General features: G+C 38.8%; 1 protein-coding gene across 2 annotated transcripts in view; it reads right to left on the bottom strand.

Annotated features, from left to right (window-relative positions):
* SYNPR (synaptoporin) overlaps positions 1 to 16,836 on the bottom strand; it is a 340,390-nt gene that overhangs the window by 10,081 nt on the left and 313,473 nt on the right. For both annotated transcript variants that reach the window (XM_017875010.1, XM_017875011.1), the window contains one exon: positions 604 to 795. In XM_017875010.1, coding sequence (XP_017730499.1) covers positions 604 to 795 — 192 coding nt within the window. The remainder of the gene's footprint in view (positions 1 to 603; positions 796 to 16,836) is intronic.

Below are 16,836 nucleotides of genomic sequence, written 5' to 3'. Positions count from 1 at the left end.
TTTGAGACTGAGTCTCACTCTGTTACCCAAGCTTGGATGCAGTGGCCTGAACTTGGCTCACTGCAACCTCCACCTCCTGCGTTCAAGTGATTCTCATGCCTCAGCCTTCCAAGTAGCTGGGACTACAGGCACTGGTCACCATGCCTGGCTGATTTTTTTTTTTTTTTGTATTTTTAGTAGAGATGGAGTTTCACCATGTTGGCCAGGCTGGTCTTGAACTCCTGACCTCAGGTGATCCTCCCACCTTGGCCTCCTAAAGTGTTGGGATTATAGGCATGAGCCACCACGTCTGGGTAGTGTTCAGATTTTATATTTGCTTCTGGCTTAGAGTTTCAACTGAACTGTCACCTAAGCAGCAGCTGCCAATACCTGCTGGGTTCTTATTAAGAACTCCTTAATTGGCAACATTACAAATGATGGATTCTGACAATAAAACACCTGAGGGCCAAGTGATCATCCTGCACCTGAGGTAAACTATCTCACTTTTTGACTGGCCTAGTTTTGTAGGCAACAATTTTCAAGATGACTTCTGAGATGTTTTTCTTATTATTTTGACTGGCAAACAAAGATATGAACAGTAAAGCACAGATGAAAAATACTTACCACAGAAGTGTTTAAGCTTGACATAACAGGGCTGTGGACAGCCATGCATTTGTTGGATGGCTGTTTGCAAGCTGACATTAGTAGCAATACTTCCTTGGGATCTGTTGCAACTTTGACGTCAGACAGTCCTTTTGCCCAAGCTGATGAACCCACCAACCACAAGAACGAAAAGACTACAGTGACAATGAAGTCCTACAGAAACAAACCAGAATAGAAAACGGTAAAAGAAAATGTGAGTTCTAGAAACAAGTTGATTTCTTTATATAACTATTTGGTTTGCTTTTTGGAAAAATTTAAGATCCCATAGCACTGGAACCAGCGAAAACATTTTGAAAAACAAATAACAGAAAGCTTTATGATATTATATTTATCTTTCTATAAAATAAATAGTCATATTTATTAAATGCTTACTATATCCCAGGAATGATGCTAAGGACTTTATAACCCACACCTAACATCCCTGTAAGGAATGGTACATCATCCTATTTGCAGATGTCAAACTAACATAGAGAACAGTTGAATAGCTTGTCTGAGACTTCACAGATAATTCGTGATGGCATCAGGATTCAAACCCAGGCAACCTGAATACTGAGTCCAAGTTCTTAACCACCAAGCTGTCGTGATTCCAAACATGTAGACAGATCTGCTAATTGTTTAAGACTCTTGGATGGCGATGTTCACTCATTCATTCATTCATTTGTTCACTTAACAAACCAATGTGTTATCTATATGTTATTGGTTAACAATGTGTTAACCAATGTGGAGCTATGTTAAGTGGAAGACAATAAGAGCTGTAATGTTTTTGAGTGCCTGCCATGGGTGAGAGGTTTTGTATAAAATTATTCTTACAATAATCATGTTAGACAATATTTTTATGCCCATTTTAAAGAGGAGAAAGCTGAGGCTGGGTGCGGTGGCTCACGCCTGTAATCCCAGCACTTTGGGAGGCCAAGGCGGGCAGATCATGAGGTCAGGAGATTGAGACCATCCTGGCTAACACGGTGAAACCCCATCTCTACTAAAAATACAAAAAATCAGCCGGGTGTTGTGGCAGGTACCTGTAGTCCCAACAACTCGGAAGGCTGAGGCAGGAGAATGCAGTGAACCTGGGAGGCAGAGCTTGCAGTGAGCCAAGATCATGCCACTACAGGCGTGATCTTGTGAGATACAGGCGACACTGTGAGATACCATCTCAAAAAAAAAAAAAAAAAATAGAGGAGAAAGTTGAAACTCACAGATATAAGGTAACACATAGAAAGTGGCAGAGACAGAATTCAAATTTAGGTGTGTCTGGGCCTGAAAATCATCTGCTGTTTGCAGGGGAAGAAGCTTTTATCCATATCAAACAAACTTTCCAAGATTTAATGGGATGAGTGTTTTAGAGACCATCTCCAAAATTCTGATGATGGGGGCTACCTCTCACATCCTCTCTCATGACGCTGATGATGGGGGCTACTTCTCTCATCCTCCCTCATGACTCGGATCGGGTGGCAGGTGGGAGAGACTGTCTAAGATTGAGACCATTAGAACATATTACAAAAAATTTTCAGATTGACTATATATATGTTTGACTATAGTAAAATGTTGCATACTGCTTTCCTAAAATGATAAAATACCGACCAGGAAAGAAAACAAGTAAATCTGATACGCCAACAGAAACAGGCTGCTCTTTTGCTCTTAATAATAACCTCCTCAAGTAGAAAATTTGGCACGCATTTGTTTCCTGCCCGAGGGCATAGTGCATCTGACTTGCTCTGTATCTTGCTCTCATGGTGTGGCTGAATTATTTTTCATCATGATCCCATGATCTACACTGAGGGAACTTTCACACTCTAAAGATGCTGTTGTGCCAGACATTTGTTAGGTGTGATTTTTGTGGAGAATGTTCTGGAGGGTCTCACTACTAAGAGTGGCTGAATCTTCTGCAAGTCACTCCATCCAGTGGCTGTTGTGAATTATGTAACTCACCAGTTCACATTTTTTCACACTGGCTCTAGAAAATTAAAGGCCAATGTGTGACCCATTCATAGGGTTTTGATGGCATGGGTATTTTAACCTGATTCCTTATTTTGTTTTATATTCCCTTTCTTCTTTTTACTTTTCATTTTTATTCAATTACACCTTGGTTTTTAAATGTCCTTATGAGCCTTTCTGAGATTAGGTAGAGGTATAAACAAGCAAACAAATACAATATCTATAGCTGTTTCAACAGTAATGCAAACATTTGGAATAAAGAAACTCAGGTGTTGGGTCTGAATTTGAAATTCTGTACCTGGGGTATAGAATAGGGTATAGAATACCCTGGGGTATAGAAAAGGGGGTCATCTTTGGTGACAGAAAATTTAGCATTTCAGAACCAGGTAAACCTGTCTCCATCTCTTTCTAATAGTGGCAAATAAATAACCAGATTGACTGTGTCAAATCATGACTTTCTGTTCATGTTCAATCCGGTACCTTCATTCATTCATGCTTTTTTTTCAAATAGTAATTTTTGAGTAATGTGTGAGTATTGAGAAAGGTCTTACAGAGGATAAAAAAATGCAAAATATGGGCTCTGTTCTCTCCATATTACATATTTGTTAGGGCCCACAGTCACCTTAAAGCATTACCTATAGTATGATGGTTTTCATTATTTATATTCATCATAATTAGAAATAGACTTGTAGAAAGGCCCATAGAATGGGGAAATACTTAAAAAAGAGTAGTCATGTGAATACCTATCAATTGGAAACTGGAGAAAACTATGTTAGATTTATTTGTTCAAATAATAATATTCATACATAACATTTATTGAGTGCTTATTATGTGTCAGGTATTATTCCAAGTTTACATGTTTTGACTCATTTAATCCTGACAACTGCACCACGAAATAGACACCAATCCTGACCCCATTTACAGTTGAGGAAATGGAGACACCAAGGGGTATAGCCTATGCTCCCAGGCTATAAACCTGTACAGCATGTGAATGTTCTGGATACTGCAAGCAATTGTAACATGATGATGGTAAGTATTTGTGTATCTAAACACATCTACACATAGAAAAGGTACAGTAAAAATATAGTATAAAGGATAAAAAATAGTACATTTGGATAGGGCACTTACCATGAATGGAGCTTTGCAGCACTGGAAGTTGAATGTGAAGGCTTAGGACAGACATTACTGTGCACTACTGTAGACTTTATAAATTCTGTATGATTTGACTACACTAAATTCATGTTTAAAATAGAGTGATTATGCTACCATAACATTATGATGGCTATGATGTTACCAGGGGATAGGACTTTTTCAGCTTCATTATAATCTAATGGGACCACCATCACATATTGTTGGTGATCCATTGTTGACCAAAACATCTGTAATGGGGTACATAACTGTACTGGCATGACCTAAGTACAAGGCTTGCAGTTAAATCGAATATGGGATAGCTTTCTCATTTGTGTTATTTAATGCCATGTAATGGTCTGCCTTAAACTGTCTTCAGTAGTATCAGAAGTAAATAGCTCACACTTGAGAAGTGAATTCCTTCTGATGGTTCAGAATCCAGTTGTTTACAAATATGATCCCTGTCTGTCTAACAGAGATAGTGTGGATACGGAAGATACATTTTAACATTTGCTGCTAGGTTATCATGCATACATTAAGCCTTTGAAGACCTTTTCTGCTCGCTTTTCTTGTGTTATTTATTCCCATAGAGTGAAGAGGCTGCCCTTCAAAATGTTCTTCAGTGTTTCCAAAAGGCGCTTGCTTATACTTGTGTTCTATGTAGTCCCCATAAAACCCCAAAAATAGTCAGAGGAGGCATCACTGGCCTTATATTACAGATGAAGAAACTGCAACTAAGAGTATTAAGTGATTTATTTGCCCATAGTTTATTACATGGTTCATAAATGTACTCTGAGCTATTCATCTCATTCGGTACCTAAACAACTTTGACATGAAACCTGGATGTGTTTCCGCAGTATATTTTAAGTATCTGTTCAGTGAACCAAGAAACAGCTTCCTCAATTAAGGAAGTAGACTGGTTTAATGTTGGCTGGGTGGTTTGTTTCCATTTAGTTTGTTGCCCTCACTTCTCATAAGTTGCTGTAAGCAAACATATTTTTTGCTAAACATAATTAATAGTATGAATCTGGGTGTCTGGGATCACCCTGGGGTATAGAAAAGGGGGTCATCTTTGGTGACAGAAAATTTAGCATTTCAGAACCAGGTAAACCTGTCTCCATCTCTTTCTAATAGTGGCACAAGCAACTCCACTAGATGTTGATAAAAAATAAACAAATATTCAATTTCTACCTATTAGTAAATATTACCAATATTTTAATCCAATGACTTTGGTTACTTGATGGCTTTGTTATTTATTTCTGTTGCTGACACTTTTATACTGAGAGGCTATACTAGAAAGTGGACAGTCCAGAAAGTCACTCTCATCTGCACTGTAAATGGATCACTTTGCTAATTCAGCCTCCAATAATTTTAGAATAACACTATAGATCAGGAAACACAGAAAGCAAATAGCAAGATGGCTGCTCAGCTGGGGGCAGAGCTTGGGACTTGTCTTGGAAGGGAGCTAAAAAATGGCTAGCTAGATAGAACAAGTTTCTGTTCCATCCACTTATGGGATTGTTTCATTATTTCATTTGAAGTATTAATAATAACGACATCTGACTTCCAGAGAGCACCTACAGTTTTCAACGAAAATCGTATGACCTTCACAACAACTGTGTGAGGGAGAAGATCATTATATCCATTTTACAGATGAGGAAACTAGATTCAGTGATGTGTCCAAGTTGTCACAAGTAATTGAGATTTGAATTCAGGACATTGGGTTCCCTGTTTAGTGAGTGTTTTTTCATTATGCCCAGGTTTTCTGAAGTTGGGGTTGCCTATCCTGGTGGGAACGAGCAATAGACAATATTGCTATATCCCTACATAGGGAGAAAGGCATTTTCCTTCCCAATTTCCTTTCAATCTGACTAGTAAAGTCTCAGTTGGGTGCTACACTGTTTTCAATGCTTAGTTAACAAGTGCTAATCTTTTAATTCTTTTCGTCAAAGAAAACTGGCTCTAGGCTCAGATCCTTCAAGTAAGCAATGGTATACCTATGTAGCTAGAATACAGCACTGTTCATTTTCTGTTGATGTATGTTTGTCTTCTAACTATCTCAAATAATGCTGGATTTCTATATTCAATAGTGGTCCAGGGTCTTATTCAAAAACACATTGATTTAAATTTTAAAAATGACTTAAAGAATAATAATTGTGGCCCTGGTGGTAAGAGCAGGGAATGAGAACGCCTGAAGAAATCTAATGCAAGCCACAAATAGGAGCTGCATAGGTAATTTTAAGCTTTAAAGTAGCCACATTTAAACAAAGCAAAGAGAGAAACTGATGCAATTAATTATATTAATATATTACATATTAATACAACAAACCCCAATACGTCAAAATTATTATTTCATATAATCAATCTAAAATTATTAGTATGCTATTTTACTTTTTTGATACTAAGTCTTTGAAATGTGATGTGTATTTTACACTTACAGTACATCTTAACTCATAATAACCACATTTCTGTGCTCAATAACCACATGTTACTAGTGCCATCCTATTGAAAAGCATAGTTCTAATCCACAATTAACAAATGGAAGCATATTTATATCCATGATCAAGTGACAGTGACGCCCTTTTTCCTGTTTGGATGATGCCACACTTTCTTTTGGTAGTTTGGTCTGAGATGGTCCAAAGCTAAGTCATCCCACAGCTTAGCTTTGAAAAGGCCAGCATGCCTCCCACATTCCTCTTGGCCTGTAGAGTCCCATAGTGGGGTTTATATGATCACCCAATTCATTGCCTCAGTGCTCTGGTCTGAAAGCAAATCAGTGTGACCAAAGGGAGGCTTGGGCCCTCTGTGTTGGCAGCCCAAAGAAGGAGGTAGGTGGCCCACAGGGGCAATTCTGCCAAGCATGAGCTGCATTTTGTGTTAGGTGTAGGGGGAAAGGCTGGCTTGACAACTCTGTTAACAAGACATGGCAGGCTGGTGGCTGGTAGACGATGAAATTACGAGGATGAGAGGGGGAGTAGCAGAACAGGGAAGAGGAAAGGGTAGATGGGGAGACAGGAGGAGGATAGGGAAAAGAAAGTGGTGGGGGAAGGGGGAGAGTTAGGGGAAGGAGAAGGGGAGGAGGGGAAGGAAGTAAAGAAAAGGAAGAAAAGGAGGGGGAAGGAATTGGGGATGAGGAGAGTGAGGAGAGGGGAGCACAAAGAAGGGAGAAGGAAGAGAAAAAAGAGGAGGGGGAGGCGGCGGCAGTGTCTGAGAGTAGGAGGAGAGCTCCCTCTCTCCTCCAAAGGAGGAGAAAGAAAAGAGAGGAATAGAAGATTCAGAGGTCCCACCACCATCAAGCACTTATCACACACTAGGTACAGTGCAAAATGCTTTATATGCACCATTTATTTTACAACAACTCTATGAAGCAGGTATTACTACTGTTTGTATTTTATGAGTAAGAACACAAACTCAGTTTCTGGAGGTAAATGGAATGAGTTTAGACCAGATTTGGAGTTTTTGGTCCCAGGAGACTAGTCCCTCTTCTTCCTGACATTGAGTGTGCTTAGACAAATCCCACTAATCCCCTAGACTTTGTAATCTTTAATGACAAATCCACTGGCAAAGGGGCTTAAACCTGCTGGGTGAGCTCTAGATCCCACTCAATGTCAGGCCTGCTCAGGCCTGGTGTTTTAAATAAGCAAAAGGAATTCTCCTGGGGTAAGAGTGGTCAAGCCATCAAGTTTGCTTATCTTTACTAGAGAGGAGAAATTGAAGTCAGAAAGTCTCTGATCATATGCAAATGGCCAGCTCCAAGGAGCCTGGCATATGAGTTAGGGCTTTTTCATTTTGGATGAGAACTTCCCACCCTGTTTGTCTTTTTGATAGTTATCTCCAGTCTAATAAGCCAAGGACTCTGGGTAGCAGCCACTTCATTTGCGAAACTCTTACTTGGAAAAGTGCCTCTGAATTACCTCTGGTTCACACCCTACCTCAGTTTTTCTTACGGACATCCAAGAGCTGGAGGCTCCACATTTATCCCTTACTGGAGGTCTCCGTGCCTTCTCCAAGCATGGTTTTCTCTGAGCTCAGGTAGAGCTCTCTGCAGGAAGAGGCCCACAGAAGTGGTAAGGGACTGAAAACCAGGCTGCCTATATTTTCAGTGTTGTAGCTGGAATAAATTTCAATTAATATCATTGTTGTTATATTTTTAACTGGGGAGGTAGCAGTTTCTAAGGAGATGATTTTGTGACATCTTCAAGAGATGATCATGATGATAATGATGATAGCGATAATGGTGGTGTTAGTAATGGTGATGATGATGAGAGTTACCAACACTTAGAGAACACTTATTGAAGTTTTACATACATTTGCTTCTTTAATTTCCCAACAATCCTTTCGGGGTAGGTACTATTGTAATCCCATTTTATAGTTGGGATACATTACTTAAACCCAGTTTGAAAGGTGCACAGCCAGGATTTCAACCGAGGGAATTTCGCTCCATAATCTATGTTCTGAATCTTATAAAAACACAGTTGCTTTTAGAAGGCCATGATTGTTTAGGTTCATAACAAAAATTAAGCAGGGATACAAACATGGCTATCATTTATCTGTTACTGTGTATCATACACTGTGCATTCCATGCGTTACTTGTTTAATTCTCATAATGACACTTTGAGGTGACTATTATTGACTGTAGTTTACAGGTGAGAAAGTCAAGGTTCAGAAAGATTAAGTGATTTGCTAGACATCTCACAGTTACTAAGCTGCTAAACTTTGGTTGCAACATAGGTTTGTTAAGCTCCAAAGTCTGTGTCCCTCACTGGAAGGTGAACCTCGTTGTATTGAATGAAGGTCTACCATATATAAGATATGATGCCTTATCTATTCCACCTCATTTCATCTTCACCGCAACCCTGCGAAGTAGCTGTTAGGTTTTCTATTTTACAAATGAAGAAGGAAAGGCTCAGAGAAGTTAAGTAAGTAGAGAGGTTGGGTACCAAACTCAGGTCTGTTTGACTCCAAATCCCATTGATTTTTTCATTTGTCCATTGCTGTTTCTGTCTCTTTTCCCAGTCATCTGTTCACACTTTATTATCTTCCCTGCTATGGGCTGGGTACTGTTCTAAAGATGGAAGAGAGTGGGGGAGACCAGCCAAGGGAGATCTGTCCTCCTCCCTCCAGTGGCCTATATCTTTCCAATCTCTACACTGCCTGAGTTGCTTCATGTAAGAACTGTAAGATACACTATTGTCACACTGCCAATTAATCAGGATTTTGCAAAAAGAGAGATGTAGTGGAAGCTGATGTTCTTCTGTTACAAGGCCTGGGTAATGATCAATCATCTTGTTTTATGCATGAAGAATCTGGCTGATGCTTGAGAATCAATGTAGGGTTTCATTGCTTTTTCCCCGAAGTTATATTTTATTATGATTGACATACTGCACTTTTTCTTTTCTAGACTGCTCCCAGAGAACTTTATCAATTAATCTGTGGTTGCTCAGCTGTAGAACAGATACTTTCATTTCTTGTTTTTAACTTTTCTTGTGAAAAGAAGATTTTTAGATCCCCTGCATCTCTCTCTTTATTTCAGTTACAGGCAATTGATTTTATAATCTTGGTGCAAGAGGGAGGTATTCCTGGCTGTTTGGTGAACTCCGAATAGATGTAAAGTCTTTACTAGCTTTCTGCAATAGTGTCGTAAATCATATGTTAAAAACACTCCTCAAAACCTGATTTAATTTTCCATTGATCCTGCCTAATCTTTTTATTACAACTAGCACAAATCTTTCAAAGTAAGTTAATAGTAACATTAGCAAATTAATAACTGTTCAAGATAAATTAATAGTATTAGTAGTAGCATTAATATTAACAGCTCTATTGATTCTATGTTTACTATGGGTCAGGTGCTGTGCTAAGCCCTTTACATTCATTATTCTGCTTGATCTTCATTGAAAATTTTTTATGTTGGTCTTATTATATATAGGTTTTTAGAATAGGAATTATCACATAGTTAAGTCTGCAGTCTTTGAGATCAGGCAGTCCTGAAGTCGAATCTCAATTCTTTCCAAGTACCCCTAGAACCCAATAAAGCCTCAGTTTTCCAACTGTAAAAAGGGGCAGTAATGAGATACATTTTCATAGTATTTTTGCCAAGGATAAAAGAAGTAATGCAATAAAATGCTTAGCCCAGCTCCTGAAAGTTCACTCTATTAATTAGTCTTGATACAGGAAATTCAGCGACATATTATAGCTAAAAATACAATATAGAAAAGTATATAGGCATTATCCAGTGGGTTTTGATGGCCAAATACATTAGGTGGATTTACTCATTTATTTAGCAAATCTCTATTGAGAATCTACTAGGTGCCAGGTCTTGGAAATATGGTAGTTAATAGAAACAGACATGGTCCTAGTACTCATTCTGGTGGAAGAGAGAGCTGTTAATCACAAAAGAATGTATAATTGCATATAGTGATAATAGCTTTGTAGGAAAAGGATTTGGTGTTTTGGAAATTTAAAAATCAATACCTTGGGTGTAGTGACCAGTCTAGGGAGACAGAAAGTGACACAGATGTGGTTGCATCTAGGATCTTTTTAGGTTTCGTCCTTGGATGGTTCTCAAAGCAGCTTCAGGACTCACATTGAATAATAAATACAACACAAAATGGCTTATCTGGAAGGCCTACGAATTGGCCTCTAGAGGGAGTGTTGGACTCCTCTTTACTACCTGCTTGTTCCTTTCCTAGGAAAAATGCATGTTGATACCGGGTTGGCCAGGACCAAAGACTTCTTGGGCTATTTGCTGGAGAGGTAGGTATTAGCGTGAGGAGAAGACTGCTTGTTTCTTGGGAATTTTGGTGGCTCACATGGCTGCTGAGACTATTGTCTCTCTATACTTGTCCACTTGCAACCCTATGCCTCTTAGAAAGACAAGTGATAAACAAGGTGAGTCCTAGGAGTAAAGAGATTTGGGGTGGATCCATTCACACAATTAAATGTTTTTTAGAAGAGTACTCCTGCCTTTTTGGACCCTAGTACCCTAGCAATTTGCTAGGAAAGTTTAGGAAAGCAACGAGGGTTGTTGAGTGTTTCTAAATGAATTACTATCTCATATAGGAAATAGCATCCTTTCCAAAAAATTGGTTATTGGTTTTGACACATCCATCAGTAAGTGTGGAAATAAATAACAAGCCCAAGATCCTAGACCAGAGGTGAGGCAACTGTTAAAACCAGGCTGAATGTCTTAAAAATAATTGGGAAAAGAATAAATTTGTGTAATTAGTCAAAGGTCAATCTGAAAATTTGGGAATGCTTATTGAATACCATATTAATCTTTCTTGTGTTTATGCATTTTTTTTAGCACTTCCAAAATATTTTGGGGGCTGCCATTGAACCAGCTAGATGAAATGCTAAGATTTAGTTAATTAACAACTAGCCTTATCTACTTGACACAAAACATCTGGGCATTATAAACATAGCTGGAAAACACCAGATGTCAGGCAGCATATAAATGAAACTTCTGGAGGAAGTGTAGCTTACAGGAGACACGGTGGAAGACTGGAGTCAGGAGCAACCGGACTTGAACTTCATCTCTCACATATACTCTGGACTACAATGTTTTTTCATCAACTGAACAAAACTACCCCCTCACAATTTGTTCTTTTGTATCTATACAAACCATCTGTGAAGGTAAATTCCAAGACATGTGTGTATTGACAGTCATATATGTATATATGTGATATCACACAAACAGACACAAACTTATTTTTTAAAAAACAGATAACACAACAACCTTTTTTTTCTCCATACAATGGCAGATAGTAGAAGCATGGATAATTAAAATATTATATAATTCAAACTAATTTTTAAATTTTTCTAAGTATGTTGAACTTACCCCACCAGTAACCTATATTTGAAAATGGATATGTTCTATGGGAAATTTTTTCAAGCAACTACACTGAGAAATTTTGAGAAAATGACTGTGCATGGTTGCAGTTGCACCTATCTGTAGTCCCAGCTACTCAAGAAGCTGAGACAGGAGGATCCCTTGAGGCCTGGAGTTCAAGGCCATGGTGCGCTATGATTGCACCCGTGAATAGGCACTACTCCAAGGTAATCCAACAATTACCTCAAGGATGCCTAAATTACCTCAAGGATACCCCATCTCCAAATTAAAAATTAAAACAAAACAATAATCGATCAATCAATCAATTGCTAGCAGGCCTTTCAAGTGCTACCTTCCGAATCAAGTAAGATCCTCTCTGAACTTTGCTTTATGTTCTTTGCAAACACCTTCCCCCAAACCAGAAAAAAATTGCACATCTTTCTCCTCCAGAATTACATAACATTAGGGTGGGAAGAAACTGCTGATATAAATTCAGGCTGGCAAATACTCCTTTGAAAACATAATCCTATTATTAACTTACTATTCTACACTACTGGTAATCTCCCAGAAAGGACATGGAAGAGTTGGTATCTGTGGCTGGAAATAATGCAGTGAAGAAGTCAACCTGATGATGGATTTTAAAGTTCTCTGGTCTTCAGTATTCAAATCTGTAACACGGGACAGGAGTCCTTCCCTTATAGGGTCATTGTGAGGATTAAAATTAAATACAAATGTTAAGCATGGAGACTGGAATATTTTAGTCGTTGCATTAATGATTGTGATGATGATGGTGAAGACAGTGCAGTTGTCAAGTGACATGGCCTTATTTGGTCATGGCCAGTGATATTTGACCATGAATTCAACTGAAATAACTTTTTTTTTCTTCTTCAAACTGGATTCTGACGTTAATTTGAAAATAGGATCACTCTGTTGAGGTTAAATAATTATGGCCCAAACATTTCCAACCTAAAGTGTGAAGTTACTGGTTCTTTGTAGGTAGAGCTTCAAACCTATTTGGCAATACTTAGGCATCTAAAGGTATAGGTGGAGTTTGTGCATGTGTGAATATTTCATTTGGTTGCAATACGTGATTGGAAAAGAACTTGTGTGACAGTGTAAAGACATGCAGGGCCATTTGAAGTTTTGTGTAGGAGAATGAGCCATTAATGTGATCAAGGAATGCTGTGATCATATTGCTACATTGCAAAAAGCACTGTAAGGTCCTTGGGCATAGGACTATCTTAATCACCTGTGTCCCTAGTGCCTAGCCAGATATCTGCTGTTAGTAAATTCATATATATATATATATACACACACACATACACACACACACACACACATTGAATCTACAAGAAGAAAAGGAAGACATTTTACATTTAGTAGAGACCCTTAAAGGAAAAATCATTAGGCCTCAAATATTGGCATGTTTCTTAAATTCCCTCAAGGATACAAGAAACTCATAATAAAGATAATTCAATGACTGGGGATAGGGATGGAAGAAGGTTTTAAAAAATATGTTTTATTATTTTTTCTTTGTTTATGGGTTTTCCCTTGTATGCCCTTTTAAGTGACTAAATTTGAAAATTGTGGCGTGATTTTTAGAATAGGCATATTTTTACTGCATTTGACCTTTGGCAATGTATGAAGAATTTCTGTTTGGGGGAAGGATTGTGACTATATTTCACACCGTCCCACCAGCTTTTTTTTTTTTTTTTTTTTTTTTTTTTTGCAATGAGCAAGCGGCATTTACACAGTTAGGTTCATGAAAAGAGCTGCTATTTTTTAAGCATTCCTTATGCCTTTCTAGAATTGAAGACCCATTATTCTGTCATATATCAACCCATCTGTCAGCCTGCAACAGATGGTTAAAATGAAGAACTTCTCAAATACCAAGGAGGAAATTATCCTGTGCTTTACCATCTACAGCTTAAATTCAGTCTGACTTCAAAATATTCCTTTGCCACTTCCCCACTTATCATGTGAAGTGGAAAGTGAGAAAAAAATATTGCATTTGAATTACAAATTAGAAGCCATTCCTCAAGAAGATGACTAGTGGATTCATAGATGTTTTTATTCTGACAGATGGAAGGAGAAGATAGACCTGGGTTCTAGTCTGTTATGTTACTTCTTAGGCACATAGCCTTTGGCAATAGATTTGACTTCATAGGCTTTTATTTCCCCAGTTGAAATAATAAAGAATTTATACCTTGTCTTAGAGGGCTATTGCAAGAATTAAAAAGTAATAGACAATCTTCTAGGGCGATATCTTGCACAATTAGGCATGGGATAAATGACAGATATCATTATTTTCACCATCAGTTCTCTCCTTTTGTTCTTGTCCACTATTTCCTAAAAATTATTCCGGATAAAAGATTCTGTGTCTCCGGTATGCAAGATTTGAACAGGTGCTTAAAGAAAAAGTGGGAAGTTGTGGATAAAGCTGACGTGTGTGTGTCTGTTTCTCTGCAATGTGTAGTGTTATACAGTGCAACCCACCAAAATGTTGTGTTGTTGTTTGGTATGTGTGTGTGTGGAGGTGGGGAGGGATATACAGAAGGAAACATGTAACTGAAATGCTATTGCCTTCTGGGGGCATGCATGCTTTTTGTAAATCTGAGAGTACCAGGGACTTCTGTCCAATCCCTCCCAAAGAAAGTGATCATATATTTTCTTGGTTTTCGTTTCAGTCTGGATGAAAAAATATTTGTAATTTTTACTCTGTCTAGGCATAAATAGTAATTGAATCACAGCTTATGTTGCATGCTTTATTTAGATGATTTGACTTATTTTTGTCAGTTCTGTCATATTTCCAATATATAACTGTTAGAATTTCACATTCACAGTTTTTTTGCAGTGGGAAATTTTGGGAGTGTAGGCTCCCTGCCCCCAGAATTATTCTTTTGTAAATGCTGCTGTGTATGGTGGGAGATAATGGCAGGCCTGAACATTTTAAGAAGCAAGATGTGTCCTAGAGAAGGACTCTTCGACTTTATGCACGACAAAACTTCCGGACATCTTGTTGAAATGCAGATTCTAATTCAGTAAGTCTGGAAGAGGGTCTGAGAGTCTGCATTTCTAACAAGCTTCCAAGTGATGCCAGTGCTGTCACTGGACATACTTTGAGAAGCAAATCCTAGCCTGTGAGGAAACCTCCTCCATAAAAACTTCCCAGTCTACTCCAGAATCCACTACTATCTGTGGCCCCATTTGCATACATTGCCATTCTGTCTCATTTGCATTTAAGTAGGTCTCATTCTGCCAGTTCAACTTGAAAATAACTCTATTCCTACTTTCCCTCTTTTAACATTTATTGGGTAATTTTTATATACCAGGTATTGTGCTAAATATTACCCATGGACCCAATTTCAACCCAGCTTCTCACTTAACACCCAACGTAAATCCTGAGCCACATGACTGTATCTCCCTAATACACATAGCATCTTCCCCCTTTCCTCATATGTCTATGTTTCCAATCCCAAACCCAGACCATGTTTGGTTTATTGATGGTAGTTCCTCTAAACCCAGCCAAATCTTGCCAGCTAAAGCTGGTTATGCTGTCGTGTCCCATACCTCTATTATCGAGGCTGCTGCACTTCCTTCCTCCACTACTTCCCAACAAGCTGAACTGATTGCTTTAACTCGTGCGCTCTCGCTTGCCAAAGGAAAGCACATTAACATTTATAATGACTCCAAATACACTTTCTACATCTTCCATAACCATGCTGCCATTTGGGCTGAAAGAGGTTTTCTCACCACACAAGGCTCTTCCATTATCAATGCATCTCTAATAAAAGCCCTTAAGGCTGCTCTCCTGCCAGTCAAGGCTGGGGTCGTTCATTGTAAAGGACGCCGGGAACCAACTGATCTTACTGCTAAAGGAAATGCCTATGCCAACAGGGCAGCAAAAGAAATAGCAAATGCCTCCACTCCCACAAATACTCCAGCCCTCACTCCAAAAGACCAGTCTTTTTCTTTCTCCTCAATCACCCCCACCTACTCCTCTTCTGAAATCCTGCTCTACCAGTCTTTTCCAACTCAGGGCAAGTAGTTCTTAGGTCCTGGAAAATTCATTCTTCCTCACCTTAATCCAGGAGACAAAGATTATTTTACTTATTATCTCTCCTGAATAGGATCTGCAATCAGAACGATTGAGCTTTTCCATTCAGACCACCACTCACACCTATGGGAAAAGGGTAATATAATAGATCATTGGCTTAACAACGGGGACTGCTATTCATGTGATGGAAAATGGGGACGAAAGGCTGTGGTACGTAAAACACTATTCCTTCCTTGGCCTGAAAACTCATTGCCACCTACATTAAAAGCTAATATGCCTGATTACTGTTTTTAGAGAACTTACTTTATTAGGGTAGTTCCAAGCTCAAAAACATGCTAACTGGCACCTTATTAGCTACATAAAAATGCACCATAGACCCGAAACTTACTGGACTAACTCATTATAAAATTTTCTTTAAAGTGTCCATGCAGTCCCTGGTCACGCTTGAAGCAGTCCTGAGAAACATCGCCTCTACCTCAATAATCCCCAGAAGGAACTTATATTTTCTTTATCTTTTCTTATAACCTTATATTTTATAAATAAAAAGACAGGAATGTCAGGACTCTGAGTCGAAGCTCAGCCATTGTAACTCCTGTGGCCTAAACATATACTTCCAGATGGCCTGCAGGAGCCAGGAAGTCTGGAGCAGCTGAAAAACCACAAAAGAAGTGAAACAGCCATCTCCTGCCTTAACTGATTGACCAGCCTTATGACATTCCACCATTATGACTTGTTCCTGCCCTGCCCCAGCTGATCAATCGACCTTGTGACATTCTTCTTCTGGACAATGAGTCTTATGATCTCCCCACCATGCACCTTGTGACCTCCTCCTCTGCTAAAAATAGATAACCACGTCTAACTGTAACTTTCCACTGCCTACCCCAGTCCTATAAAGCTGCCCCTCTCCTATCTCCCTTCGCTGACTCTCTTCTATATGGATACGTGTGACACTTACATGAGCTAATCGCATCAAATTCTCAATGATAGGATAGGTACTATCATTATCATCAATGAACAGGAGAAAATACAGAGGCACAGAGAGGTTAAGTAAATTGTCCATGGTTAACCAGCTAGTAAGTGGTAGAACCAGGGCACAAATGCAGTCTGACTCCAGAGCCTTCGCCCCCAACCATTAAGGATTTGCTGAGATTATGCCTTACTGGGACTGTGTCAAATGTATTTTTGTAAATACTGTAGCACCTATTCCTGTGTCATGTCTTATCAATATAAGCGGATAAAGTAAAAA

The sequence above is a fragment of the Rhinopithecus bieti genome, unplaced genomic scaffold, assembly GCF_001698545.2.
Source record: "Rhinopithecus bieti isolate Rb0 unplaced genomic scaffold, ASM169854v2 scaffold_8601, whole genome shotgun sequence".
In the NCBI taxonomy this organism is placed as follows: domain Eukaryota; kingdom Metazoa; phylum Chordata; class Mammalia; order Primates; family Cercopithecidae; genus Rhinopithecus; species Rhinopithecus bieti.
The sequence above is the reverse complement of the archived record's forward strand: the minus strand, read 5'-3'. Positions and strand labels throughout refer to the sequence as shown.